We start from the raw sequence: 24,436 nt of genomic DNA, 5'->3' as shown, positions 1-24,436 counted from the left end.
GGTCCCCTCGCCCCTTCCCCCAGTTACCCCCTACTTCCCTGTCCTCTCTCCTTCAGTCCGTGGCCAGTCCTTATGTGGGCTCCAGAGTCGATTAGCGCAGACCCCCTCCCTTTCCTCCTCCTCCTCCCAGCCCCCTCCCGTCTACTCTCCTCCAGCTCCTTTCATCGCTGGTCCATTCCCCTAATCCTGGCCCCCTCCTGTAATCCCCCCCATCCGACCCCAGGCCGGCTGCAGCTATTGTAAGGTGGAGAGAAAGGAGAGGGGGGACTCAGAGAAAGGAGCGGGGTGGGGGAGGGCCACCTGTTCCGAGACCCCCTCCTAAGGCCAGACTGGACACTGGGATGGGGCCATGAACAAATCACCGTTGGGGACCACAAGGACCAGGGTATGGGGGGAGGAAACTGGGGCTGCAGGACTAGTGGTAGGGGGTGGGGCAGAGACCCCCTCCCTCCAAAAAGACCCAGATTGTCACGAATACACAGTGACACACACTCTCTCCTCACACCCGGCGGCAGGGGTTGCCCTGGGAGACCAGGCAGTGAAAGGGAACAATCCTTTGGGGAAAGGGGGAGGTGGGGAAGGGTCTGAGGGCTTGGACACAAGAAGAACCGGAGGTGGCAGGGAAGAGGATTTGGAATTTATTAAGGTCACAAGCACCCCTGCCTCCCATATTCAGCATTCCTGAGCCATACACTGCCACCTCTTTTGTAGCCTGGGAACTCGGAGTCCTCATCAGCAGGAGGCCGCAGAGTGGCGGGGGGCGAGCAGAGTCCAGGGTCCCTGAGGCAGTTACATGAAAAGTCCTCCTGGGAGGGGCAGAGACATTTGGACAGATGCACAGGTGGAGACAAATGGGTTGGGGGCGCCCACCCTCCTCTGTCCCTGGCCCTGGGGAACGTCTGCCCTTCCTTCAGTGCCTCCGGACTCCCCTCACTGCTCTCACAGACCAGCTGGGTTCACCTCTCAGCCCTCTCCCGCCCCAGGACGGCCTCATACCAGTGACTTCCACTGAGGCCCCGGTGATGTATCCACTGTCATCAGATGCCAGGAATGCGACCACATCTGCCACATCTATGGGAGTAGTGGGGAGAGGGCAGGCTCCTACTTACTCCCATAGACCCAAAGGGCCATCATCTCTCACCAGAAACCCTCCCCCAAACAGCGCCAATTACCAACCCTCTCTGACACCACAGGCTTTGGGGCCTGTTCACTCAGGGCCCTCCCCACAGCCTCCCCTTCACTCAGCGCTCACCCTCAGGGTTCCCCAAATGTCCCATCGGGATCATTCCAGTCACCTGTAAGGAAACACTCATGTGTGGCTGAAAGTTTCTTTTATGGGTGTTTTTTTTTTTTTTTTGGTAGATTGAGTCTGCGACCCTTTTTTCTTCTGTCTTCATTCCTGTGCACTGACTACCTGCTTCTAGCGAGGCACGTGTCCGGCATTCTCTCGCTCTCTCAAACCCAGAGAGGCTGGGTCTCTGCACGGTTCTGCTCTCTGCCCTCCACCCATGGCCTACCTTGTCCAGCACTTTCTGTGGCACTTTCTGTGTCATGGGTGTTGTAATGAACCCTGGAAGGACAGAGTTACAGCGGATCCCATGTCTGTGGAAGGGAGAACAGCTGCTGACTGTGGAGGAGACGGAACAGTGACCCTCCCTCGGAGCTCCCACATGCCTCAGCAAAGCCCTCTGTCCCCCAGGGGTCTGACCAACCTTCCCAGTTCCCGGGCTACAGTTTGGGTCAGCCCCACCACTCCAGCCTTGGATGCCGAGTAGTTTGTCTGTCCCACGTTCCCCACCTGCAGGTGAGTCAGAGATCTGGGATGAATCAGGAGTCCCAAGAACTCCCCTCTCTGTGCCCTGACCTCATCCCAACTCCACCGGACCTTCCCTACGATGCTACTGATGTTGATGATGGAGCCATGACAACCACTGGACACCAGGGCTTGGGCTGCAGCCTGAGTGACGAGGAAGGTGCCCTAGTTGGGGGAGGGGAGGAGAGTAACAAGGTAGAAGGACCAGCTGGAGAGTCACCCTCCAGCTCCCTTCCCAAGCTAAAGGGGCCAGGAAGGACAGGTTCAGAAACCACCTTGAGGTTGACAGCTATGACTTTGTCCCAGTCATCCTCAGACATGTGGAGCAGAAACTCATCCCTAGTAATGCCCGCACAGGACACGACGACAGATGGCGGGCGAGAGAAGCAGGCCTGCGGAAGAGGGAGGTTACACCAAAAACCGTGAAGAGCCGGGGCGGTGGAGGCAGCGAGCGCTTTGAGGGGCGAGGTCGCCCGCGTTCACCTGCACTTGCTCCAGCAGGCGCCTGGCGGCCCCGGCCTCAGACACGTCCGTCTGGAAGGCAGCGTGGGCCCCACGGGGCGCCCCCTTCTCGCTCCCCGGCCCGCCCAGCAGCCGCACAGTCTCCCGTGCCGCGGCCCCGTCCAGGTCGCAAGCGGCCACGGCGGCCCCCTCTCGGGCCAGGCGCACGCTGACGGCTCGGCCAATGCCGCTTCCGGCACCTGCGGGGTGAGAACGCGCGGGCGGGACGGGCAGGGGTCAGAGGTGAACAGGGCGGTCAGTAACATTCGGGCCAGCGGCTGCAGAGGCCGAGGGCACCCCAACCCGCCCTGAAAGAGGACCCCCCCAACCTGTGACCAGGGCCAGCGCAGAGCCGAGCCGGAGCGGAGCCGCCATGGCTGGCCGTGGGCGGGGACCAGCCCGGAGCCAATCCGGGCGCAGAGGGGGCGTGGCGAGAGCAAAGCCCGGCCAATGGTAGCCGTGGCAGCTTTAGCCGCCGGCGGCCACCCGCTCGAGCCGACCTCCCACCGCGGGGGCGTGGCCAGGCACCGCTACTTGGGGCCGTGAGGAGTGGGAAGATGAGGGGCCCCCATTTCCCCCCAAAAGACAAAGAATGCATTTGGGGCGGAAGATCCGAGGACTTTATTTCCGGTCACCACCCCACCCCCTCGACCCAAACAGCGATATAAAAAATATTAGAAACAAAAATCAGGCAATGAGATTAGCAACTAAAGGCCCCCTCCCCCCCAAATCAAGACACACGATTGAAGTTTAGTAGATGTTTATCGCGACTCCTGCTGCCCGACCCCCAGGGCTCCAGCCCTCCCTGCAGCCTCCACCAACAAGTGGGAGGGAGGGAGGGAGGAGGACCCTGGAGAAAACTGTGGGGCAGCTTGGTTCTCTGTGAACGGTGGGGTAGGAGACTCCCGGTAGGCCGCCATCACTGGTCTCTTCCAGCCTTCTTTCTACATGGCCCCATTTAGTGCCCCACACCCAACAACATGGTCAGCACATGCCCAACACTGTGGTCCCTCTGGCCTCTCATGCTCATCCCTACAGCTCCTATAAGACTGCCAAATCTTGCTGCTTTCATGCCCAAATGACTACTTTCCTAGGAAACAACTCCTTCCTTTGGCAGATGAGTCTGGCCAGGGCCCCCGACCTCCACAGACCCCAGACCCAGAGGCTAAAGGTTTGGGGCTGGGGTGGGGGCAGTTTACCCCACCTCTCACTCGAGGTGGGCAATCAGCACCATCATGCCAACTCCCCCCAGCAGCCCCAGCACCTCCAGAAGGGACTGCAATGGTGAAGCCTCCCTCAACAGCTCAGGCAACACAGACACCGTTGCTACGTAGATAAAGCCACCTGCAGTGAATGGCAGAATCCAGCCAGGACCTGTACCACCGGCAACTTCACTGCCCACTGCCCCTCCTTCAGTTAGGAGGGCACAGGCTGTGCCTGCCAGTGCCCCTATTGCCGTCAGTAGTTGCAGACACATTGCCTGGTGGGCAGAAAAGAGAGAGAGGCACTCAGCATCATCTCAAGGTTATCGGTAGTTTAGACTTGGCTGCTAGGAGATAGGTATATACGGGTAGGGTGTATGTCTTTGGAAACAAAAAGAGTATGATAAAGCCCTAGCTGGTTTGGCTCAGTAGTACAGTGTTGGCCTGCAGACTGAAGGGTCCCGGGTTCGATTCTGTTCAAGGGCATGTGCCCAGTAGGAGGAGTGCAGGAAGCAGCCAATCAATGATTCTCTCTCATCAATGATGTTTCTATCTCTTTCTCCCTTCCTCTGAAATAAAAATTAAAAAAAAAAAAGAGTATGATAAGCATTTTCTGAAAAATGTTAGATATCAAAAAGGTCCTTTTCACAGACCTTTTGATTCAGTAATCCAGGGTGGGGAGTGTGGTCTGAAAGACCCCAATAAACCATTCAGATGGTTTATGGACCACAGTTCAAGAAATACTAAGTGCCCTGGGCTTATGTGGCTCAGTTGGTTGGAGTGCTGTCCTGTGCACGGAAAGGTTCTGGGTTCTATTCCTGGTCAGGACACATACCTAAGTTGCAGGTTTGGTCCTGGTTGGGACACGTGCAAGAGGCAACCAATCAATGTTTCTCTCTTTCCCTTCCTCTCTCTCAAAATAAAGAACATGTGCTCAGGTAAGGATTAAAAAAAAGAAAAAAAAAGAAATACTAAGCTATAGAAATAAAGAAACCGAACTTCCCCTCATTTCTAGACTTATTGTCAATAACAGTGTGATTGTTTGAATCTAAGGAGAGGCAGACTTGGGTTTGGGGTGGATGAACGGGAGTAGAAGGAGGAGGCACATCATCACCCACCTGCTTTTTGCTGCAGCCAGACTGGACCAAGATGGCAAAGTCCCCAACTTCGTGGGGTACTTCATGTAGCAGGACAGTCATTGTGGTCAGGATCCCCAATCCCAAACCCCCTCGATATGAAGCACCAATGGCCAGACCATCTGTGAAGTTGTGTGCCAGGTCAGCAGCCAGATTGAGGTACCCTGATACTCGGAGATCTTACACAGGAGGAAAGGAAGACAAAACAGTTAGATGCTCCATCACCCCATCCCAGCCCTGGTCAGTCATTATCACATCTTCCCCCAGAGACCACTGCACACCCAGCCCGTCAGTGTTCCAGACATCTGCCATTACCCACTGCACACATTCCCTGTGATTCATGATGATGCCCCGTGCCCGGGCTTATTACCAACTCTGGACCTCACCTGAACCTGTTTTTTCCTCTTCAGAATTCTGAGGTCTCACTGGCCCATCTTTGGGCCCTGTGCCCCCTCCTCTCCGCTTCCTCAACCCCTCTGCTTCCTTTTCTTCTTCCTCTGAGTTCTGTTTCTCCTTTGCAGAACGCTCTGAGAAGGAAGGAGCTGATTAGAGTGGGGAACGCCCCTCGCACCTAAGGGCCATAAGATGAAGGGGTTCTGAGGCAAGCGAGGTGGCTTTCAGTGAGCTGCTCCTGGGCTTACCCTGTCTTCCATGTCCATGACTTCCGTGTGTGTGACCATGTCCATGACTGTGTCCGTGTCCTCCTTTCACATGTCTCACAAATTTCTCCACCACAAGAAAGGCGACAATTCCACTGAGGACCCACAGTCCCACAGACAAAATAGGGCCCTGGCCTGGGAATGGATGCATTGAGACATTACGGGAGATGTGGGTTCCAGACTCTCTTCCTCAAGTGTAGAAAAATTGGGAGGGACAGACCTTCCCCAGCTCCCCAATCCGTCTCCATCTTCCCCTTCCTCACCACTGTGGGAGTGTCCATGTCCCGGCTGCTCCTGAAGGTGGTGAGAATGAGGTTCTGAAAGGGGGAGAAAAGGGCAGATGAGAAAATACCTGCCCCAGGGGGATATATTTGCAGAAATATTGGAAGGTCAGAGATCACAAAGGGGGAAGAACCCTTTGCCCAAAGAACAAAATATATTAAAACTAGAGGCCCGGTGCACAAAATTCACGCAGGGGGGGGCGGGCGTGGGGGGGGGGGAAGGAAGGTCCCTCAGCCTGGCTTGCACCCTCTCACAGTGCACTCCCACCACCACTGCTGCGCTCGCCAGCCATGAGCCTGGCTTCTGACTGAGCTGTGCTCCCCTTGGGAGTGCACTGACCACCAGGGGGCAGCTCCTGTGTTGAGTGTCTGCCCCCTGGAGGTCAGTGCATGTCATAGTGACCCGTTGTTCTGCTGTTTGGTTGATTTGCACATTAGCCTTCTATTATATAGGATTTGAGGTAGTGGTTTGAGGTTACTTACCCAGGGCATGAGGAATGAGGTGCAGGAAGGCATCTCCCAGGAGCCCACCAGAAGCAAAACTGAGCAAGATCTGGAGCAGAGAGCGGTGCCGGGGGGAGTTTGACTCCACAGGGATAAGGAAGAGGACGAAAAATGGAGCTGCAGAGATCAGCACTGTGGCCCCCAGTGCCTGGTGAGGGAGAGTCAGGGGTCAAGTGTGCAGGGTTTCCCAACAATCCAGAACCAGTCCCTCTTTCCCCCATCCCCTAGGGACTCACATAGGCCCAGAGAGTGACAGTATCCAGGTCCCGCTTGATGCCTGGAATCTCCCCATAGCCTCCATGGCTGTGCTCATGGTCATGTCCATGTCCTCTGTGGTAGAGGCTCTCATGGGAGTGGCCATTGCTATGGTCATGATGCAAATCCTCATGCAAATGTTCGTGGCTGTGACCATGGGTATGCCCATGCCAGATGCTCTCGTGCGTGTGGCCATGGCCGTGGGCGTGGCTGTGTCCATGATGGAAATCCTCATGTGAGTGGCTGTGGCCATGGAAGTCTTCGTGCAGGTCCTCGTGCAGGTCGCCATGACCCTCGTGTCCGGCCACTAGCAGCCCCAGGGCCGCCCAGGTCAGCAGTCCCACGGCCACCCAGTGGGGGGCCCCCAGGCTTCTGGCCATCACGCTGACCAGAGGGACAGAAACAGGGACTCCACTTGATCAACTCTATACCTGTGCGGGGTCCGCTTACTCCGCTCACGCCCTCCGTCCACGTCTACGAGCCGCTCCCCCATTCCATGTTGCCCCCACCCGCGTGGTTCCCAACTCGTTCTTTTTATTCCGAACCTCCTCCCGATGTAGGGCCCGGGACACCGCTCTAAGCTTTGATCCTCCACTTTACAGACTCTCTGGGCCCTCGTCTCTATGATGAGGTGGGGAAAGCCTGGAAAGGACCTGGGGAAAGCGGGGAATGCTCACCAGCTCCGGGATCCTCTCCTCGCCTTGTCTACTCGGACGTGGCAGTCCCGCCTCTAGCTCCCGCGGGAACAGGAAGTCTCGTCTCTCGGTTCCAGTACTTTACCAATATGGCGGCGCTCCGGCGGCGGCGGGCCCTGCCCCGGCGCGCATGCGCGGGTGAGGAGGTTATTTGAGGGGAGGGTGGGCGAGGCCGGCTCACAGGCCGGAGACCGCCTCCTCCGTTTTCAACGAGACGAGGGGGCGGGAACTAGCACGGCGACTTCCCTTCTGTACCAAGATGGCTGCCACATCGGCGCTGTCATTTTGGTGCAGAGCAGAGCGAAGCGCTTAATTCGACTCGGTTCAGGCCACAGTCTTTTTCTCTAGGGCTGCATCGTGCTCAGCTGGCCCCTCAATCAACCCTGGGGGATCTCTGGTACCACTTCGGTATCCCGCCACTCAGTCTGGAATCATGTCTTGGGCTGCTCGCCCGCCCTTCCTCCCCCAGCGGCATGCCGCAGGGCAGTGTGGGCCGGTGGGGGTGCGAAAAGAAATGCATTGTGGGGTCGCGTCCCGGTGGCGGCGGCGACGGCCCTGGCTGGATCCTGCAGCGGCGGCGGCGGCGGCGGCAGCCGGAGAACAACAAACCCCGGAGCCGGAGCCGGGGGAGACTGGACTGGACGCGATGGGCGACAGCGGGCGGGGTGAGTGCCAGCGAGCGGACCTGCGAACCAGGGACCGCGCTCTCTGCACCCCTCCCCCTCTCTGGGTGCTCTTCCCCCTGCGCTCCCGCCCCCTTGTTTGTAAACACGCGTCCCCTCCCTCCCCAGGGCCTCAGCGCCCTCCCTCCGGGGCGGGGCGGGGAGGGGGAAGCTTCCGCCCTCCGGCCCCTGCGGTCCGAGGCCCTGCGCACCGCCCTCCCCGGCAGGCAGGGGCCGGGAGTCCTCGAGTTTGAGGACTCCTGGCTCTGGAAGGCAGGTCCTGCGTCCTGGGAGCGGTCTCTCCCTCCCGCCTTGTTTCCCTGCACGCTCTGGCCACGAGCTGGGAGTGGAGGGCTTATCCCACGTGTTGCCCCACCCACAGGAGACTGGCTTGGGCGTCTGGCTTGGGGTGACCAAATACATTGCTTGGAGTTTTCCTCGCCTGAATTATCCTTCTCTCCTTTGTGAATCCCTCCTGTCGCCACAATTAGAAGTTGTGTGATGACCGGGTGTCTCTGGGCTTGGGGACGGGGTAGGTGTGTGGGGGGCAGGGAGCAGTGGAGGATTTGAAAAAGTCTTCAGTTGAATGATCGAAGACTCATTTTCTCTTTTTGTCTCTCCTGTCTGTGTGTCTTTGTGCCTCTGTGTCCCCCTCCCCCAGACTCCCGAAGCCCAGACAGTTCCTCCCCAAATCCCCTTTCCCAGGGTGCTCCGCCCCATTCTCCTCCTGGGCCACCTCTACCCCCTTCAGCAGCCCCTTCCCTTGGAGGCTCTGGGGCCCCACCCCCACCCCCGATGCCACCCCCTCCCCTGGGCTCCCCCTTCCCTGTCATCAGCTCTTCCATGGGCTCCCCTGGCCTGCCCCCTCCAGCTCCCCCAGGATTCTCCGGGCCTGTCAGCAGCCCCCAGGTGAGAGGTTGTGATCCACATTCTGCCTCTCCACTTTCATTTCCTTGTGACCCTAGATCCTCCTGTGAACTTCCCCATGACCCACTGGCCTCCAGACCTCTAATTCTGGCAGGCCTGTTGTCCTTGTGAGACCCCCTGAGGTGACTGATCTTGCAGTGCATGTGTCCACCCCAATCCCCAAAGGAACCCCAATATTCCTAATGTCCCTTTCATCTGTCAGTGATTTTCTGCCCTTTGGGTCCCATCTGCCCTTCAGAGATACGTACCTTTCAGGGCCATTGTGTTGCACTATTTCGAGGGACACTGTGCTTTTGGCTCCGGGCTGGGCCCCAGGCTGGCCCTCCACGCAGACTGCAGTGTAATGATGCTCTCTGCGATGTGCAATGCAGGCCCTGCCTAGGTGTTAGGGCTTCATTTCCATCTCCTCTGATTCTCTTTCCCAGTGAGTCTCCCCATGACTTCCCTATTTCCCCTATCCCAGATTAACTCAACAGTGTCGCTCCCTGGGGGTGGGTCTGGCCCCCCTGAAGATGTGAAGCCACCAGTCTTAGGGGTCCGGGGCCTGCACTGTCCACCCCCTCCAGGTGGCCCTGGGGCTGGCAAACGGCTATGTGCAATCTGCGGGGACCGAAGCTCAGGTATGGGGCTCAGAAGACCAGCAGACAGGAAGAGAGAGGGACTGTGCCTGCCATTTACCACCCCCCCCCCCGTGGGATTCCCAGGGCCTCATGGGGTTTCTTTGGAGCAAGTGAGCTGCAGGAGGCCCAGTGAGAGCTAAAGAACCTGAAGCTCAGGTGGGGTGGGGGTGGTTAGAGGGAAGAGGGGACTGGACCACCTCACGTCCTGGTTTCCCAGCTCTGTGTGTGGCCAACACAGTAGACTTGGCAGGAGACTTAACGGTGAGCGATTGACATGCAGCCTTGCTGTTGCCATCCCCTCCCCCGCAGGCAAGCACTACGGCGTTTACAGCTGCGAGGGCTGCAAAGGGTTCTTCAAGCGCACCATTCGTAAGGACCTGACCTATTCGTGCCGGGACAACAAGGACTGCACGGTGGACAAGCGCCAGCGGAACCGCTGTCAGTACTGCCGCTACCAGAAGTGCTTGGCCACGGGCATGAAGAGGGAAGGTGAGGGCCTGCCCACCCAGGCTTCCCAGCCTGCCCTCTGGGAGAGGAGGGAGGAGGGCGGGGAAGAGGGAAGGTGAGGGCCTGCCCACCCAGGCTTCCCAGCCTGCCCTCTGGGAGAGGAGGGAGGAGGGCGGGGAAGAGGGAAGGTGAGGAAACCTCTAACCTCTCAGGAAGACTGGACTGTTTTCTCTCTCCTCCAGAGGGCGATATTTGACTTCTCTCCCCTCATCAGCTCTTCGCCCTCAAACCCTCATCTGATCCCTTAGTTTCCTTCTTAACGGTTCTGCCTCTGGCCTGTACCTGTGACCCTGCCTAGTCTGGTGTGAGGGTAGGATAACCCTCCTTACCCGTGATGGGCTTCTCTGTGTCCCCTCTCCAACCTGAATAGCCCTTCCTCTCTTTGACCCAGTGCTCCCTCTCTGGTCTCTCCTCCAAACTCTGGGATTCCACTCTCTTAAGCTACAGACTTTACTGAAGACCTCAGGGCTACCTTCCCTTTTTAAAATCTTTTCTTCTTCAGTCTGACTCTGGAATTCTGGGAGGCACCCTATAGAGAGTATCTTGATCAAATCTCCTTTTAGAGATGAGCCTGAGGCCTAGCTCTTCCAGGGCCATGCAATAAATGAGTGGTAGAGCTGGGGTCAGAACTCACATCTCTGAAGACCCAGGCCAGGGCTCCTTACACTGCCTCTGTGTTGAGTCAGAGGAGCACAGAATTTGCAGTCAGGCACTCTTGGATTCAGATGTATGACTTACCATGTATTGTGTGAACTTGGGCATGCTATCGAACTTTTCTAGGCCTGAAATTCTTCATCTTTAAAAATGGAGACAAGAGCCTGGCCGGTGTTCCTCGGTGGTTAGAACATTGGCCTGCGCTCCGAAGGGTCCACTGTTCCATTCCCGGTCAAGGGCACGTACCTGTGTTGCAGGTTGGATCCCCACCCTAGATGGGGCGGGGCACGTGTGATCAGGAGTTAGGGAAGCAACCAATCAGTGTTTCTCTCTCCTCCTTCTTCTCCCCCTCCCTTCCTCCCTTCCACTCTCTAAAAATCAATGGAAAAAATATCCTTGAGTGAGGATTAACAAAAAAAAAAAAAAAAAAAAGGGAAAAAAAGAAAAAAATGGAGACAAGAACTCACAGGGTTGTTATAATAGAGTGAATGTTAAGATGTGCTTGGCCCTCATTTAAACGTTAACTTTCTCCCTAATTCCTCTATCCTCTCCTTCCCTCTCCTTCTTGGCTTATGTGCCCTTTTACAACCCCTGCTTCTGGACTGTCCCTAGTCTACTATTATTTGTAGTGACTTCCCCAGTTTCTGTAAATATCTCCTAAGGCCATCAGATGCTGATAAGGGCCTAAGGACATTTCAGAACCTCCTCCTGGCAGGCTGCTGACTTTCCACTTTTTGTCCCCCCTCCCCCCACCAGCGGTACAGGAGGAACGGCAACGGGGGAAGGACAAGGACGGGGATGGGGAGGGGGCTGGGGGAGCCCCCGAGGAGATGCCTGTGGACAGGATCCTGGAGGCAGAGCTTGCTGTGGAGCAGAAGAGTGACCAGGGCGTTGAGGGTCCTGGGGGAACCGGGGGTAGCGGCAGCAGCGTGAGTGATGGGGTCGATCCACTCTCCTTCCTGATGGGGGTTGGGGGAGTGGGAACCTAGGTCTGTCCTGCCCGCCCCCCCCTTCCCCTCACAACCTTCCTAACACTGTCTGGGACTGGAAGTGCTGCCAAACCAGGCTCTTAAATATCTGAGGGGGTGATAGTGTCCTCTGTCCCCCCCAGACAACCCCCTGGTTGGCAGAACCACAGGCAAGTCCCAAATAAATGTTTCACTGCCCGAAGAAAAGCCGGACTTACAGGGGTCGGTTCACATGGGGCTTGAGGAGATATACCACGTTGTGGGAGGGGGTATCAAAGTCTCTTACAAGGGGGGCTCCCAGCGTACTTCCGAACCTCCCATAACTCTCACCCCCCATCTCCCGCAGCCAAATGACCCTGTGACTAACATCTGTCAGGCAGCTGACAAACAGCTCTTCACGCTTGTTGAGTGGGCGAAGAGGATCCCACACTTTTCCTCCCTGCCTCTGGATGACCAGGTCATATTGCTACGGGCAGGTCAGTGACCTTGGATCCCTTTGACCTCGACATTTGACCCTTTTTGACATGACCTTCAGTGACCCCAGTGCACACTTGCATACTCAGGGAGCCAAGCTCATTGACCTCGCCACCTTTTCTTCTCTTCCCCTGGTGCGCTTTGAATCCCATGGCCTGATCTCTGGCTCCTGGCCCTTGTTGCTCCCGCCCAGGCTGGAATGAGCTCCTCATTGCCTCCTTCTCCCATCGATCCATTGATGTCCGAGATGGCATCCTCCTCGCCACAGGTCTTCACGTGCACCGCAACTCAGCCCATTCTGCAGGCGTGGGAGCCATCTTTGATCGGTCAGTGGCCCTCCGCTGGGCTGGCCTATAGGTAGAGGGGGTGGGGCTATAGGCTGGTCCGTGTCCAAGGCTGGCTGAGCTGTGACCTTTGAGTGACCTGCAGGTCCCTCTCCAGGGTGCTGACAGAGCTAGTGTCCAAAATGCGTGACATGAGGATGGACAAGACAGAGCTTGGCTGCCTGAGGGCAATCATTCTGTTCAATCCAGGTAAGAGGAGGTCACCCATCTCTCAAGACCAAAGCAACCTTGGAGCCTCCTCTTCTCCGGAGACTCCTAAGTTACCCAGCTATCCCCTCAGTAAGACCCTCTGCCGGCAATCTCCCACATAACCAAAAACATCCCATATCCACTAATGCGTTCCCCTCTGACCCCCTCCCACAAACCCAGTTCCCTGACCAGGCATCTGGAGAAGGGCAAGTAGATGGGGCCCGGAAGGAAACAGCTATTCATGTGGCCACATCTCCCCGTTTGTGCTGATGTGATTGGCTGCCTCCTTCCTCCTCTCTTCCCTGCTGTTCAGACGCCAAGGGCCTCTCCAACCCCAGCGAGGTGGAGGTCCTGCGGGAGAAAGTGTACGCGTCCCTGGAGACCTATTGCAAACAGAAGTACCCTGAGCAGCAGGGACGGTGAGAAGGAGTTGGGGTGAGGGATTGTGGGGACTGAGGAGCCCATGGGGTGGAGGTTGGGGGGCCACAGGGGTGGAGGTGTGTTCAGGGCCTATGCAATTCCAGCTCTCACTCCCTTTCTCTCGCCCCACCTCAGGTTTGCTAAGCTGCTGCTACGTCTTCCTGCTCTCAGATCCATTGGCCTTAAGTGTCTAGAGCATCTGTTTTTCTTCAAGCTCATTGGTGACACCCCCATCGACACCTTTCTCATGGAGATGCTCGAGGCGCCCCACCAGCTGGCCTGAGCCCCGACACAGACATGGTGCTTCCCACACTTGAGGAGTGCACATCGAGGGGGACTCCAAGCCTTGGGGCAGGGTGGGGAGGGGCCGTGTGCCTGGAGCGTTGGTGGGGTGAGGACTAGGGAGCAGGACTGAGACCTCTAGGGGATCCATCAACCCTCCAAGGGGTTCGCTTGATATCCCAAGTCAGAGGGGACCCCAGACTCTTGTGAGAGCTGGACCTCTTCCTTCAGTGGCCGCGAGTCTCTGAGTTTGTCGGGGTCTGCCGTGACGGGTGAGTTCTCACCTGCCCGGAGTGCTCTTCCCCAGCACACAGCACTGGCCTTGCTCCGGGGCCTTGCTCCCTTCTCCTCTTGCCTCACTTAGCTCCCTGTCTGGAGAGTGGATATGGGAACTCTCCCAGAGATGGATATCGGGGGGCAGGCCCCCCAGAGTGATGGACATGGGAGTAGGGCTCCGACAGGCCTCCCTCTAGCCAAGTCTGGCAGATGGGGGCTCCTCTGTCACCGCCCCCTGTCCGGATCACCTCTCGCACGTCACCTGCAGTCAGACTGGAAAATAAGGTGGTGGTGGTGAAGGGGTGGGTGGAGATGTAGAAACCCATCTGCTATTTTTAATTTCCTCTGAGGATAGAGATTTACAGTTAGACTCAAAGAAGTACTGTACTGTCCCAGGTCGACTAAGATGCCAGTGGTGGAGGTGGAATTTGGGAAAGGCAGGGCCTCAAGACGGTGGCCCTCGGGCTCTTGAAGCACTGGCCTCACCCCTCGCCCATCTCGTCCTGTCTAACGGGGGAAGGGGCCTGGGCCGCGGTGGCGGGGGCTTCCCCAGCCCTGGGCGCACCCTGTAGGCTGGGGACACAGCCCGGCCTGCTCGTTGAGGGGAGGTGGCGGGCCTGTAGAGATGGGGTGCCGGGGCTGCATGATTTTTGCCCTGCAGCTCTTCTCTCTGGGGTTTCTTTCCCTCTTTCACTCACGTATAAAATCGCTTTCAAATTAAAAACGCTGTTTTCTGGACTGAGGTGACTTGGCGTGGACAGTGCTGCATCTCGCTGGGTGTGGGGTATCCGGTCGGTTGGGACCTCTAGACACGCTCCCTTGACACTAACGGTGCCTGAGGTTCCCTGGGGCCCGAGAGGCGGCGCAAGGTGGGGGACACAAGGCGCTCTTTGTCGGGGAGGGGGGAAGAGGGTGTGCCGGGCGGGGGGCGGGGCGGGCCGAGGAGGAAGGGGGGCGGCGGGTTCTCAAAGGCGCCTTGTTCGCCCGCGCCCTCCTAGCGCCAGCGGGCGGCGGCGCCTCGCCTCGCTCCCGTCTCCGCTGCCGCGGGCTCCGGGCAGACCCGGCGCCGTGCCCGTCCGAGGGGCTCGCTGGGCGCCGCGGCCTCGGGGCCCGCCTGGAGGCGGCCTCCTGTCCCTGCGTGACCCGGTTTCCCCATCTTCCAACTCGGCCGACTGTCCCCTCGGCTCTCCACTGGGTTCCGCCCCCCCCCCCCCCCCATTTTCATCTCCTGGGACCTGGTTAGCCCGTTTGTCTGTGCGATCTCTGCCCCGGCCCCCGGCCCCCGGCCCCCTCCCCCGCCCCCGCGGCGCGGACGGAGGTGCAGGTCCCGCCGCTATCCATAGCCGCGTCTATAAATACTGCCCGGCCGGCCGGCCGCTCTGTAATTACGCGGGGCGGGCCGGCCGGGGAAGTAATTACGGGGACCTGATGGGGGGGTAGCGACCCCCAGGCCCGCCTCTCCTCCCGCTGTACCCTGAACCCCACCCAGGACGCTGCTGAAGGAGGGCCCTGGGCCCCCAAGGGAGAGGGAACCGGAGGGGCCTGTGACTGGACGTCTGGGTCCTAAAAAGGAGGGGCTGTGGAGAAGATATTGGGGTTCCCGAAAAGAATCGTAGGGTAGAGGCCACTAGTCCTTGCGAGGAGCGGGGTCAGCGAGGAAGCGCTCCGTCCCGCCCCTGCCCAGGTGGAGGCCGAGGGTGGGGTTTCTGCGGGTGGTTGTGGGCGGGGGCGGGGGCTGGGCCGGGGGCGGGGGCGACGTGGGGGCTCTGGGCCGCCGGGGTGGCCGGGGACACACAGGAGCGGCGGCCGCCGAGGAGGGAGCAGCGCCGAGCCCCGACGGCGCCTCGCTGCATGGAGCCGGGCCGCTGAGCGCTGTCGCCAACCCACAGCCTCTGACCTCCCCGGACCCCGCGCCCGGGCTCAGCCCGGCTCTCAGCCGGCTCGCTCCCCTGTCAGCCTCGGGGCGGCCAGTGCCTCCGGCGCCCCGGCCCCTGCAGCCCGGCGCCGTCCCGCCATGGAGCGGTGCGGCCGCTGCCGCCGCCTCCTGCTGCTCGTACCTCTGGTGCTGGGGCTGAGCTGGGCCCCGGCCCGGGCAGGTAGGAGTCCCGCGCCCGGTCCGGGGCGGCCGGCTGGAGCTCTGAGGACCCGCCGGACAGCGAATGCCTGGGGCGAGCTTCTGAGTCCCGCGGGGCTTTGGGGACCCAAGGTCCAGGGTGCAGGGCAGGACCCCTGGGTCCCTTGTGCCAGCGTAGGGCGCCTTTTCACTGAGGTGACGGGGGAGGGCGGCTGAGGCTGACGGTGGGGTTTCAGCTCAGAGGGCCATGAGGGGGGCTGGCGCTGGGGTCCTGGGGAGAGCAAAGCGGCCAGGCCCGTGGGGTCCAGCCTGTGGGGTGAGGGGAGATGCCAGTGGATGGGTGAGGGATGCGTGCATGTCTTCTGGACTTTCTATCTGTATCTTGGGGCTGAGGGGAGCATCTGTGTGGGTCAGAGCAGAGCTAGTCAGCAGAGGGAAGGGGTGCCTGGGCTATTTTTTCCATTGGCTTCTCGGACAGGACCCCCTTCCCCCTCCCTGTGCCCTCGATGCTGCCACGCGGCTGGCTCTGGGGAGCACTGGGGCTGGCTGCCAACAGGACGGCCGCTGGACGGAGGGGGATCAGGTGTCTGAGGTGGGAGCCAACTCTTTGCATTCCTGCCCCGCCCCTCCCCCTCTGGCCAGCCGGGCTCTCCTGGGACCCTGGTGTCCACAGCTCCAATCTTTTCCTCCTTTTTCCCAGGATCCAGAACTCCTGGCTCCTAGGAAAGGGGATTTGATGGGGCGGCGGGGGTGGGGGGGTGGGAGGTGGGGGGTAAGAAGGACTGAGAGCACCTGGGTGCTAGGCAGGCTGAGCAAGCCGCCCCCCACTCCTGAAAACACTGGAGACTGATTTGCATATAACTTGACTATTCATTTCTTCTCTGCTTTGGAAAGAAAGAGGCCAGAATAACAGCATAAAGGATTTAGATTAGATTACAGCAGGAAGGACTTCCCAGGTGTGAGCAGCGTGAGCTCAGGGACAGGGAGCAAGTGTGCGGTGTCGACTCCAGGAGTCTTTCCGGGGGAAAGGGACCCTCGCGAGGGAGGTGGGGAGATGCCGAGATGACTTTATTTGGGAGCTGAGTAGGGAGAGATGGGACTCCACAAGGCGGAACTCAAAGAGTAAGGAAGGGGGCGCTTGGGGGCCCAGAGGTCGAGTGGTGCGGGTGATGGGGCTGCCAGGGGGAGCCTGTGGGGCAGGGTGAGGCCTGAGACCACGGGGCACCTCTGTGCCCGAGGCGAGAAGACAGGTGGGCAGCCGTGGGCGTCATCTATAGGCTGGAGCTGCACTTTGCTGGGGGTTGGTGGACGCGGGGCCTGTGAGGTCTCCTTGGCCTGGGGTCTCTGTGAGTCTCTGTGTCTCTGTCTCACTCCCCCGCTGTCTCTCAAAGCAGCCCTTGTGTGTTGGTGTTTGCGGAGCTGCCGCACGCAGGGGCCAGGCTAGGGTGGGGGTGAGGTGGGGGGGCAAGGCCGTGGTTTCCCGGCTCCTGGACTCAAAGGGCCTTTTCTCTGCCTGCCTGCACCACCTCACCCACCCCACCCAGCTCTGCTCTCCAGGCCGCTCTGCCTGCCCTGCCCAGGCTTCTGTGAAAGTTTTGCAGGAACTTTCTTTGGGACTTTTCCAATCTGGAGCTGATGGCGTGAGGAGTGTGACTAGCGGGCGCGAGAAATGGAGAGGTGCCCTTTGTCTCCCCGAGTTTGAGCCCGAGGAAGCCCAGTTCCAGGGGACAGGGCTGGTGGCCCGGGTCCTGGGTGCTGAGTGGTGGGGGTGGGGGTGGGGCAGGGTCGAAGTTCCAGGTGTGGGGAGCTCGCCTGGGTTTTGGGCAAGGGCTCTGATGGGATCCACAGATGTGTGGCTCAGGGCCCTGGGCTTGCTCTGGCTCCCCGTGGCAGCTGCAAGCTCCCCTCTAACCCCCCTCCCCAGCCCCTCTCTCAAGCTAGGGACACAGGCCCTGGGTGGCTCTTTCTGGCGTCCCCGGCCTCTGCGGGGGCAGAGTGACCCCACCTCCCCATCACGGTGGCTGCAGCAGTTTGCAGCCCCTCCCCGTGGAGCGCCTCTCTGCTCCCTCCCTGCGCCCTGCGCCTGCCTGCCGTGCCCAGGATGATCGATTGCCCAGATGTTGTTTGTGCTGGAGACATGGGCCAGAGGCCAGAGACCCAGAGACCCAGAGATACAGAAAGGGAGTGAGAGAGGGAGAAAGACCAGGAAAGAAAGAGGTGGACAGAGTGTGAGGGCTGTGGAGGAAGACAGAAAAGACAGGGAGACAGAAGACCAACAGATACAAAGAGAGGAAGAGACACAGTGAGAGAAAGAAGGGGAGGTGGGTGGAGAGTTGAGAGAGATATTAAGAGAGAATAGAGAGAGATTCTTAGGCAGAGACAGGGAGAGAGTGAGCCTGACAGGGTGCTGGGAGGGAGGGCGCAGGGGTGAGCGTGAATACAGGTCACCGCTGTGCTCCTGTGGCCCGTTCCACCCATCAGGAGCCGGTGAGGGAGTGTGAGCCCAGGAGTTGAGTTCTGAACCACAGACCCCCCTCCCTAGGCCCTCCTGAGGGTGTGTCCCTTCCCCTGACCCGCATGGACTCTCCCAGGTGCACCCCCTGTGGATGTGCTCCGGGCCCTGAGGTTCCCCTCCCTCCCTGATGGTGTCCGGAGGGCAAGAGGCATGTGTCCAGCTGATGTGGCCTACCGAGTGTCGCGCCCTGCTCAGCTCAGCGCACCCACCCGCCAGCTCTTCCCAGGTACAGGGCGGGTGGCAGGGGGAGCAGGGGGAGCGGGGCTAGGGCGTGGGTGGGGTCTGAGATCAGACACCTGAGGGAAGGGGTTTATGGCTCTGTTCCCCATTCACTCCACTGTGTGTGTCTCTCTTGGGTCCTAGGAGGTTTTCCCAAAGATTTCTCTCTGCTGACTGTGGTCCGGACCCGCCCTGGCCTCCAAGCTCCCCTCCTGACTCTCTATAGTGCCCAGGGCATCCGACAGCTGGGCCTGGAGCTTGGCCGGCCTGTCCGCTTCCTGTATGAGGACCAGACTGGCCGGCCTCGACTTCCAGCTCAGCCAGTCTTCAGAGGCCTCAACCTAGCAGACGGCAAGTAAGTTAGTTTGTTCCTCGGCTCTGCCTGGCCTGCGCTGTCAGGAACTCCCCTGTGGCCACTGCCCCAGAGCCCCTGCTCCCTAAACTAGAAAATCCTGCCTGGCCTTTGGCCACAACCACCTACCCGCTGCCCAAACTTCAGTCACTTGTAGCTCAGAGTCTGGGCTTGAGAGTTCAAATCCTGTGTGTAGTGCTAGCCTGCACCTTGGACAAGTTCCTTACCTTTCTGAGCCTCCGTTCTGTGTTTGTAAAAGAGGGATAATACAACCAAGAGAATCAAATGAGAAATGTATTTCCTGGTGCCGGGTGCATTGTAAGCACTCAATGAATAATGGCTACTGTGATTACTACTTTTGTTATTATTGGCCTTAACCCTTCCATCAACTGCTCCCCAGCTCTGTTGACTTTCCCTCTTCAGTCAGTCACGTAACCCTCTCCCACCATGACCAGGTGGCACCGTGTGGGTGTGGCTGTGAAGGGCCAGTCTGTCACCCTCATTGTTGACTGCAAGAAGCGAGTCACCCGGCCCCTCCCCCGAAGTGCTCGTCCAGTGTTGGACACCCATGGAGTGGTCATCTTTGGTGCCCGTATCCTGGATGAAGAAGTCTTTGAGGTAACCAGGGCAACCAGAGGACAGAGTGATTTCTGGTCCCATATCTTGTGTCCATTATCCTTCTGGCCCCAGCATGCCATCTTCCTGTGCCCTAGCTCTTCATTTTCCCTCTCTTGAATTTGTATTCCCATTTCCTATCTCAGGGCTGATTTTCTCTTAGGAGAACTAGGTGTCCACTTACATTGCAGGACTATCCACAGCCACTTACTTTGTCACTCAGTCTTCATCTCTCTGCCCATCCATCCATTCAACCAACCTCTCTACCCACTCATCCATTCACCCACTCACCTATCTGTCCAGTTACGCAGTCACCCACCTACTCATGCATCCAGGTTTGTATCCATCCATCTGCCCATCCTTCCCCTGCTCAGCCACTCGCTCCTTCAAACCACTTATCTATCAATCTGTCCTTTCATCCATCTATCCTCTTTAACCCATCCGTCCATCTATTCACTCATTCATCCACCCACCTACCCCATCTACTCATGCATATAAGAATGCATGCAACCATTGATCCACCATTTACACAACATCTCCTCACCTACCCACCCTCCATCCAACCATTCATTTATCCATATATTCACTTCTATCCATCTACCCACCAATCTGATTCCATCTATTCACCAACTTCATTCATTATTCATTCCACCATCCATCAGCCTTCCCATTCAGTCATGCGTTTGAACCCCCATTCACTCACCTACCCACCCACCCAGCTAGTCCGTTAACATTTTCTGAATACCTGCTTACCCAATGCCAAGGGGAAAACAGAAGAATACTGTCTCTGGAGATGAGACAGTATCTCCAAACAAGGCAGGTTGTGTTAAGCACCACATATGAGCACAAATAAAAGCCATTGGAACCCCCCCCCCCTCTAATTTCTAGAGGTCCTGAGACTTCTCATCATTACTGCCAGTGGAAGGTCAAAGCAACTAGGGCTGGGCCACTGTCTCCAGAAGCCCCTGCGAAAAGGCTCAGGCAAAACCCCCAGGGCAGGGGGATAGGCAGAGTACTGGATGTAGAGTTGGACGGAATTCTAGTTCTGACTCTACCACTGTGAGTGACCTTGGGCCAGCCATTGCCCCTGAGCTTTTCTGAATGGAATGTATCTGAAAAGTGGGCATAAAGATCCGGTGTCACTGACTTTCCCAGTGGTTGTGATGGTCCAATGGGAACTGGAAAGGGCTGTGCCCATGGAGGGCTGATAATGACCTTCCATTATACAGTTTTACCTGGGATTGGCCTCCTGCCTTTTGTCCCGGGCTATACCCTTTGTCTCTCTCTGAAGCCCTTTCAGTCTCCTTCCATTGGCATTCCTTCCTCGTATCTCTACAGGGTGATGTCCAAGAGCTTGTCATTGTTCCGGGGGTACAAGCTGCCTACGGATCCTGTGAACAGAAGGAGCTGGAGTGTGAGCGGGACTGGAGGGAGAGACCTCAGAAACAACAGTCTCACAGAGCACAGAGATCTCCAAAGCAGCAATCAGCAAGACTTCATAGGCCCCAAAACCAGGAGCCCCAGAGACAGGTGAGGGAGTTGGGTGGACCCCAAACTACAGCACCGCCCGCCCCCCTCCCCCCCCAGGGAGGGAAGATTCCCAGATATCTCCCCAGGGGAATTCCCCCAGTGTCCAGAGCTCCCCATTCTTTTTGGGCTCCTTTTATCCCTCCCTCATGCCCATCCCCAGTCATACCTCCCTATCCCCATCACTCACCCCCGGTCCTCATTCATCAACTTTTTATTTTCACTTAAAAATAAAAAGAGTCGTTATGAAGAATTCGTGGCTGGGAGCTGTGTCCCCTCCTTGTGTCTCCTCTGCCAGTCTTCCTGGACTATGTCCTTGGGTTTCTCATCCCTTCCTTGAATTAAGAGATTGGGAGAGAGGGTGAGGGTGAGACTTGGGGACAGAGGATGAGGATGGGAGAGCAGATTAGGGGAGAGACAGAAACAGGGAGAAAGAAGTTGTAACGGTAAGACCTAGGAGGAGAAATGGGGAGGAATAGAAGATAGAGGGAATCCCAACAGGGTGGTGAGTCTGTGGAAGGTGGGGTGGGCCATCTCTGGCCCCTGCACATGGAGGTGTAGGATAAGGGGCTGTGTGGGAGAAGGACAAGAAGACTCTGGGTTGGGTGGAGCTCTGAAGGTTAGGGGGACAGATAGGATCTGGGGTCAGTAGTCTAAAGTTGAAGCATCAATCTCTTAATTATGTCTGCTTCTGTCTCACATGCGGGACCCATCCCCCCTTCCTGCCTCTCCCCATCTCTCTCCTGTCCCCCAACCTCTCTTTTCATCCCCAACTCTGTTTTCCAATTCCTCCCCTACCTCATTTCCCAATCCCACACCATCTCACCTCCCTCGTCCCCCCCTCCCCCTCCACCCCTTCCTACCTCTCCCACTGCCCCTTCCCTAACCCCAGCCCACTGAGTCTCTCCACTATGACTACGAGCCCCTCTATTACGATGAGATGACTGCGGGGACAACCCCTGACTACCAGGTAAACTTGAGGGACCCCTTCCTTTCTCCTGTTCCTCCCACCACATTTATGACACCCAGTTCAAGGAGAGAAAATATTTAGATTATGGGAGTTCCTCACTGTCGCCTCCCATGTCTCTCTGCTGCAGCGGCCTCGGAGCCCCAACCACAGGGCTCCCTCTTCCCCCAGGGGGCGTCGCACCCCACCCCGAAAGCCTACCCCACCTGCCAAGAGGTCAGCAGCCCGGCAGGCATCCCCCTCATCAGGCCGGAGACCCTCTCGAATTGGAGGTTCTGGGCCAGCGTGGGGCCAGCCTTCCCCCTCCCGGCGCCCAGCTCGTCGGGCAGCTCCCCCCACTGCCCGGGCCCCCCCCAGGACCAGAGGCAGCAGTTACCGGCAGGTAGAGCCGGGGTATCCAGATCTCTGCCCCCAAATCTTTATGACCTGGGAGAGTCATTCTCCCTCAACTATCTTAAGGGGCCGCAAGATCTGCGATTTCCCCCACCCCCCACACAGAGAGACACTGCCCGCAGCGAGGGACACAGCGCTGCTTCGCCTTCCTTCTTGCTAACCTCTCTTCTTCCTTCCACCCCATCCCCACGACACTCTTCTCCCCTTCCCCTTGGGATTAGTACCCCACCCCAGGAGAAGAGGAAGGAATCCTGGAGTCCAGCCCCTTGCCACCCCCTGAGGAGGTAACTCCACCCCCCACCCAGCGGGGGGCAGTGGGTGGCTGTGACCCACCCCTCAGGCCCCCTGTCATCTGGACGAGTCAGCCCCCCTCTGGCCGGAGGGCTCTTTGTCATATCCACTTACGGCCTTCTGTCTCCTGGTCCTCCCAGACCAGTGGGTCTGCTTGTCTCTTTCTCTCTCAGTACAGCCATTTCCTTTAGTGTCCTTGTCTCCTTTCATTATTCCTTGATTCTGGAGTAGCCTCTTCTCCATGTTGGTGTCAAATGGTTTTACTTCCTGTGTCATGTTCTGTTCCTAGGAGCCACTTTCTGTCCAGTGCTATCATTTCTTCTCTTCTACCCTTCTTTCCATCCATGTCTTTGGTCATTCCCTGGACTCTATTGTCTGTCATTATGTCCATGGACTGTGCGCTCTGTGTCCAGCCCTCCGGCCACCCCTCTTGTTGTGCACCACTTCTTCTACCAAGCCCATTTGCTGGACGTCCTTCCCAATTTTGGGTCTTTGATGGCCATCACCTTTCTACACAACTTGCTCTTCTTGGGAGAGAAACTCCAGTCCCAATGACCCTCCGAATCCTTTGGGCTAGGAGTTGTCACACCTGGGGTCCAGGGAAAAACTCCTCTCAGCCCTAATGCCCCCGTCTACCCCTCTCCCTCCCCATCCCCATCCCCGGGAAGGAGCAGACAGATCTCCAGGTCCCCTCCACAGCTGACAGGTTCCTGACAGAGGAATATGGGGAGGGTGGCACAGACCCCCCAGCAGGGCCCTACGATTACACCTATGGCTATGGGGACGATTATCGTGAGGAGACGGACCTTGGCCCTGCCCTCTCTGCGGAGACAGCCCACCCAGGAGCCGTAAGTGAAAGGAGCTCCTCTTCTCTCCGTGGCCTCCAGTGGGAGCTGCAAGAATTGCTTCTTGGTGTTTCTGATTGTTGTCTGTTGGCTCTGAGCTACTTCCCGCTGGTGGTTTGCCATTTCTGTCCACATAGATGTATATGTTGCTTGAACATATTCCTTCCTTCCTTCCATTCCTTGTGCAATATCTTACCTTGTGACTCCTTATGAATCCTTCTGCCCAGGGCAATGGGATTTAAAAATATATATATTATGGCCACTTCCTGTCTTTTTGGTCACTTCCTGTCTCAATCAAGCTGGATTTCATAAAGCTTTTGGTCAATAAGCCCCTACCTTATGTCCATTTTCAGTCTGTCTCCATCATTTCTTCTTGATCAAAACAATTTTTTTATCCATGTTGCTGCCAAATGATCTAATTTCCTATGTCTCACTTTCTAACCTGTCTGTCCCTTCCTGTCTTCTCTAGCCATGCCATCTGTCTTGGTGACTGTGCCATATTGGACAGAAAGGGGCTTACTATTTGTATTTCGACTCTAGTTTTTCATGCTGTCCGTGACAATTTCCTTGGATAATGAGCTACTTCCAGTGTGTCTCAGGTCATCAAATCATAAAGTGTCCGTTGTGGGCCTAGATATTTATCATGATCACTTCCTGTGGATACTCACTTTGATGCTTGTGTTTTCTGGAAGAATTGCCTTGCGGTGTCATCAGCTCCTATCCAGGATTCACTTTCTGTCTGTTTTGTGAATGTCTTCCATTGGTCATGGTAGCCAGGTTGTTGTTGAAGGTCCACTTCCTGAAGTCTCTTTTCTTGGCTGCTTCCTGTCTATCCAACCACTTCCTGTTTGTTCAGTTCACTTTCTAGCCATTTTGGCCAGGCTTAATTTTTCTTGGCCCTGGCATCATTCTTGCTTCCAAGTGTTTGTCCCTTCATTCTGTCTCCTTTAATTGTTTCCCATGTCTTCAACCACTCCCTCTCAGATGGGATATTTCCTGCCTACTCCACTTCATCTTTTGCCTGTCTTGCAGTTGGAGCTGCCTTCTCTACCCTGCTGCATCGTCCCATGCCTCCTTTCTCTAACATTGCCACCCTTTGCCCTCTGCTGTCTTTCTTTTATGCTGCTTTCTGGAAATTTGAGGTTGAGCTGTAATATGGGAGAGTTTGGGAATTGATCATTGCTGTTGGGTCAGGATGGAGGTGGGGGGCATTCTGATGGTCTTTGTTGGGAGAGTGTGGATGGTGGTGAATGTCTCTGTTCTCCCTAT

General features: G+C 57.5%; 4 protein-coding genes across 10 annotated transcripts in view; 2 read left to right on the top strand and 2 right to left on the bottom strand.

Moving 5' to 3' along the window:
- Window positions 1–621: 621 nt before the first annotated feature.
- Window positions 622–2,725, bottom strand: HSD17B8 (hydroxysteroid 17-beta dehydrogenase 8). 3 transcript variants are annotated; one of them, XM_008160074.3, is made up of 9 exons: window positions 2,644–2,725; window positions 2,297–2,514; window positions 2,089–2,205; window positions 1,886–1,978; window positions 1,713–1,798; window positions 1,518–1,602; window positions 1,253–1,295; window positions 997–1,071; window positions 707–806 (listed from the first exon to the last, which is right to left on the bottom strand). In XM_008160074.3, the coding sequence occupies exons 1-9, from the start codon at window positions 2,687–2,689 to the stop codon at window positions 790–792; spliced, it is 780 nt and encodes a 259-aa protein (XP_008158296.1). In that variant the 5' UTR covers window positions 2,690–2,725; the 3' UTR covers window positions 707–789. The 3 variants fall into 3 exon arrangements, with proteins under 3 accessions (XP_027992851.1, XP_027992854.1, XP_008158296.1); XM_028137050.2 differs by lacking the exon at window positions 1,253–1,295 and having other exon boundaries at window positions 622–806; XM_028137053.2 differs by lacking the exons at window positions 1,253–1,295; window positions 1,886–1,978 and having other exon boundaries at window positions 622–806.
- Window positions 2,726–3,057: 332 nt separating this feature from the next.
- Window positions 3,058–7,382, bottom strand: SLC39A7 (solute carrier family 39 member 7). 2 transcript variants are annotated; one of them, XM_028137048.2, is made up of 8 exons: window positions 7,029–7,382; window positions 6,333–6,735; window positions 6,076–6,244; window positions 5,575–5,628; window positions 5,294–5,446; window positions 5,039–5,179; window positions 4,635–4,831; window positions 3,058–3,794 (listed from the first exon to the last, which is right to left on the bottom strand). In XM_028137048.2, the coding sequence occupies exons 2-8, from the start codon at window positions 6,729–6,731 to the stop codon at window positions 3,522–3,524; spliced, it is 1,386 nt and encodes a 461-aa protein (XP_027992849.1). In that variant the 5' UTR covers window positions 6,732–6,735; window positions 7,029–7,382; the 3' UTR covers window positions 3,058–3,521. The 2 variants fall into 2 exon arrangements, with proteins under 2 accessions (XP_027992849.1, XP_008158297.1); XM_008160075.3 differs by lacking the exon at window positions 7,029–7,382 and having other exon boundaries at window positions 6,333–7,022.
- On the top strand, window positions 7,366–14,107 carry RXRB (retinoid X receptor beta). 4 transcript variants are annotated; one of them, XM_008160077.3, is made up of 10 exons: window positions 7,366–7,711; window positions 8,370–8,617; window positions 9,099–9,255; window positions 9,565–9,744; window positions 11,173–11,345; window positions 11,731–11,860; window positions 12,052–12,184; window positions 12,288–12,391; window positions 12,705–12,810; window positions 12,947–14,107. In XM_008160077.3, exons 1-10 carry the CDS (start codon window positions 7,480–7,482, stop codon window positions 13,092–13,094), a joined length of 1,611 nt encoding a protein of 536 aa, XP_008158299.1. In that variant the 5' UTR covers window positions 7,366–7,479; the 3' UTR covers window positions 13,095–14,107. The 4 variants fall into 4 exon arrangements, with proteins under 4 accessions (XP_008158299.1, XP_008158300.1, XP_054577741.1 ...); XM_008160078.2 differs by having other exon boundaries at window positions 7,424–7,711; window positions 12,300–12,391; XM_054721766.1 differs by lacking the exon at window positions 12,288–12,391 and having other exon boundaries at window positions 7,424–7,711; window positions 12,947–13,011.
- Window positions 14,108–15,383: 1,276 nt separating this feature from the next.
- The window catches only part of COL11A2 (collagen type XI alpha 2 chain), a 29,628-nt gene continuing 20,575 nt past the window's right edge, over window positions 15,384–24,436 (top strand). Inside the window, exons 1-8 of the mRNA XM_054721998.1 lie at window positions 15,384–15,465; window positions 18,035–18,184; window positions 18,322–18,532; window positions 18,985–19,147; window positions 20,483–20,674; window positions 21,564–21,641; window positions 22,253–22,315; window positions 22,991–23,170. Coding sequence (XP_054577973.1) covers window positions 15,384–15,465; window positions 18,035–18,184; window positions 18,322–18,532; window positions 18,985–19,147; window positions 20,483–20,674; window positions 21,564–21,641; window positions 22,253–22,315; window positions 22,991–23,170 — 1,119 coding nt within the window. The remainder of the gene's footprint in view (window positions 15,466–18,034; window positions 18,185–18,321; window positions 18,533–18,984; window positions 19,148–20,482; window positions 20,675–21,563; window positions 21,642–22,252; window positions 22,316–22,990; window positions 23,171–24,436) is intronic.

This window comes from Eptesicus fuscus, chromosome 10, assembly GCF_027574615.1.
Source record: "Eptesicus fuscus isolate TK198812 chromosome 10, DD_ASM_mEF_20220401, whole genome shotgun sequence".
Lineage (NCBI taxonomy): Eukaryota > Metazoa > Chordata > Mammalia > Chiroptera > Vespertilionidae > Eptesicus > Eptesicus fuscus.
The sequence above is the reverse complement of the archived record's forward strand: the minus strand, read 5'-3'. Positions and strand labels throughout refer to the sequence as shown.

What these genes read in the sequence shown, in the direction of transcription:
- HSD17B8 (XM_028137050.2), bottom strand. Translation starts at nt 2,689, where the DNA reads ATGGCGGCTCCGCTCCGGCTCGGCTCTGCGCTGGCCCTGGTCACAG. An exon ending in GTAGCCCGGGAACTGGGAAG is followed by an intron (nt 1,603 to 1,712) that starts GTTGGTCAGACC and finishes TCCCTTCCACAG; the next exon opens with ACATGGGATCCGCTGTAACT. An exon ending in GGCCTCAGTGGAAGTCACTG is followed by an intron (nt 807 to 996) that starts GTATGAGGCCGT and finishes TGCCCCTCCCAG; the next exon opens with GAGGACTTTTCATGTAACTG.
- SLC39A7 (XM_028137048.2), bottom strand. Translation starts at nt 6,731, where the DNA reads ATGGCCAGAAGCCTGGGGGCCCCCCACTGGGTGGCCGTGGGACTGCTG. An exon ending in TCATGGACATGGAAGACAGG is followed by an intron (nt 5,180 to 5,293) that starts GTAAGCCCAGGA and finishes CTTCCTTCTCAG; the next exon opens with AGCGTTCTGCAAAGGAGAAA. An exon ending in AGAGGAAAAAACAGGTTCAG is followed by an intron (nt 4,832 to 5,038) that starts GTGAGGTCCAGA and finishes CTCCTGTGTAAG; the next exon opens with ATCTCCGAGTATCAGGGTAC.
- RXRB (XM_008160077.3), top strand. Translation starts at nt 7,480, where the DNA reads ATGTCTTGGGCTGCTCGCCCGCCCTTCCTCCCCCAGCGGCATGCCGCA. An exon ending in GGTCATATTGCTACGGGCAG is followed by an intron (nt 11,861 to 12,051) that starts GTCAGTGACCTT and finishes GCTCCCGCCCAG; the next exon opens with GCTGGAATGAGCTCCTCATT. An exon ending in TACCCTGAGCAGCAGGGACG is followed by an intron (nt 12,811 to 12,946) that starts GTGAGAAGGAGT and finishes GCCCCACCTCAG; the next exon opens with GTTTGCTAAGCTGCTGCTAC.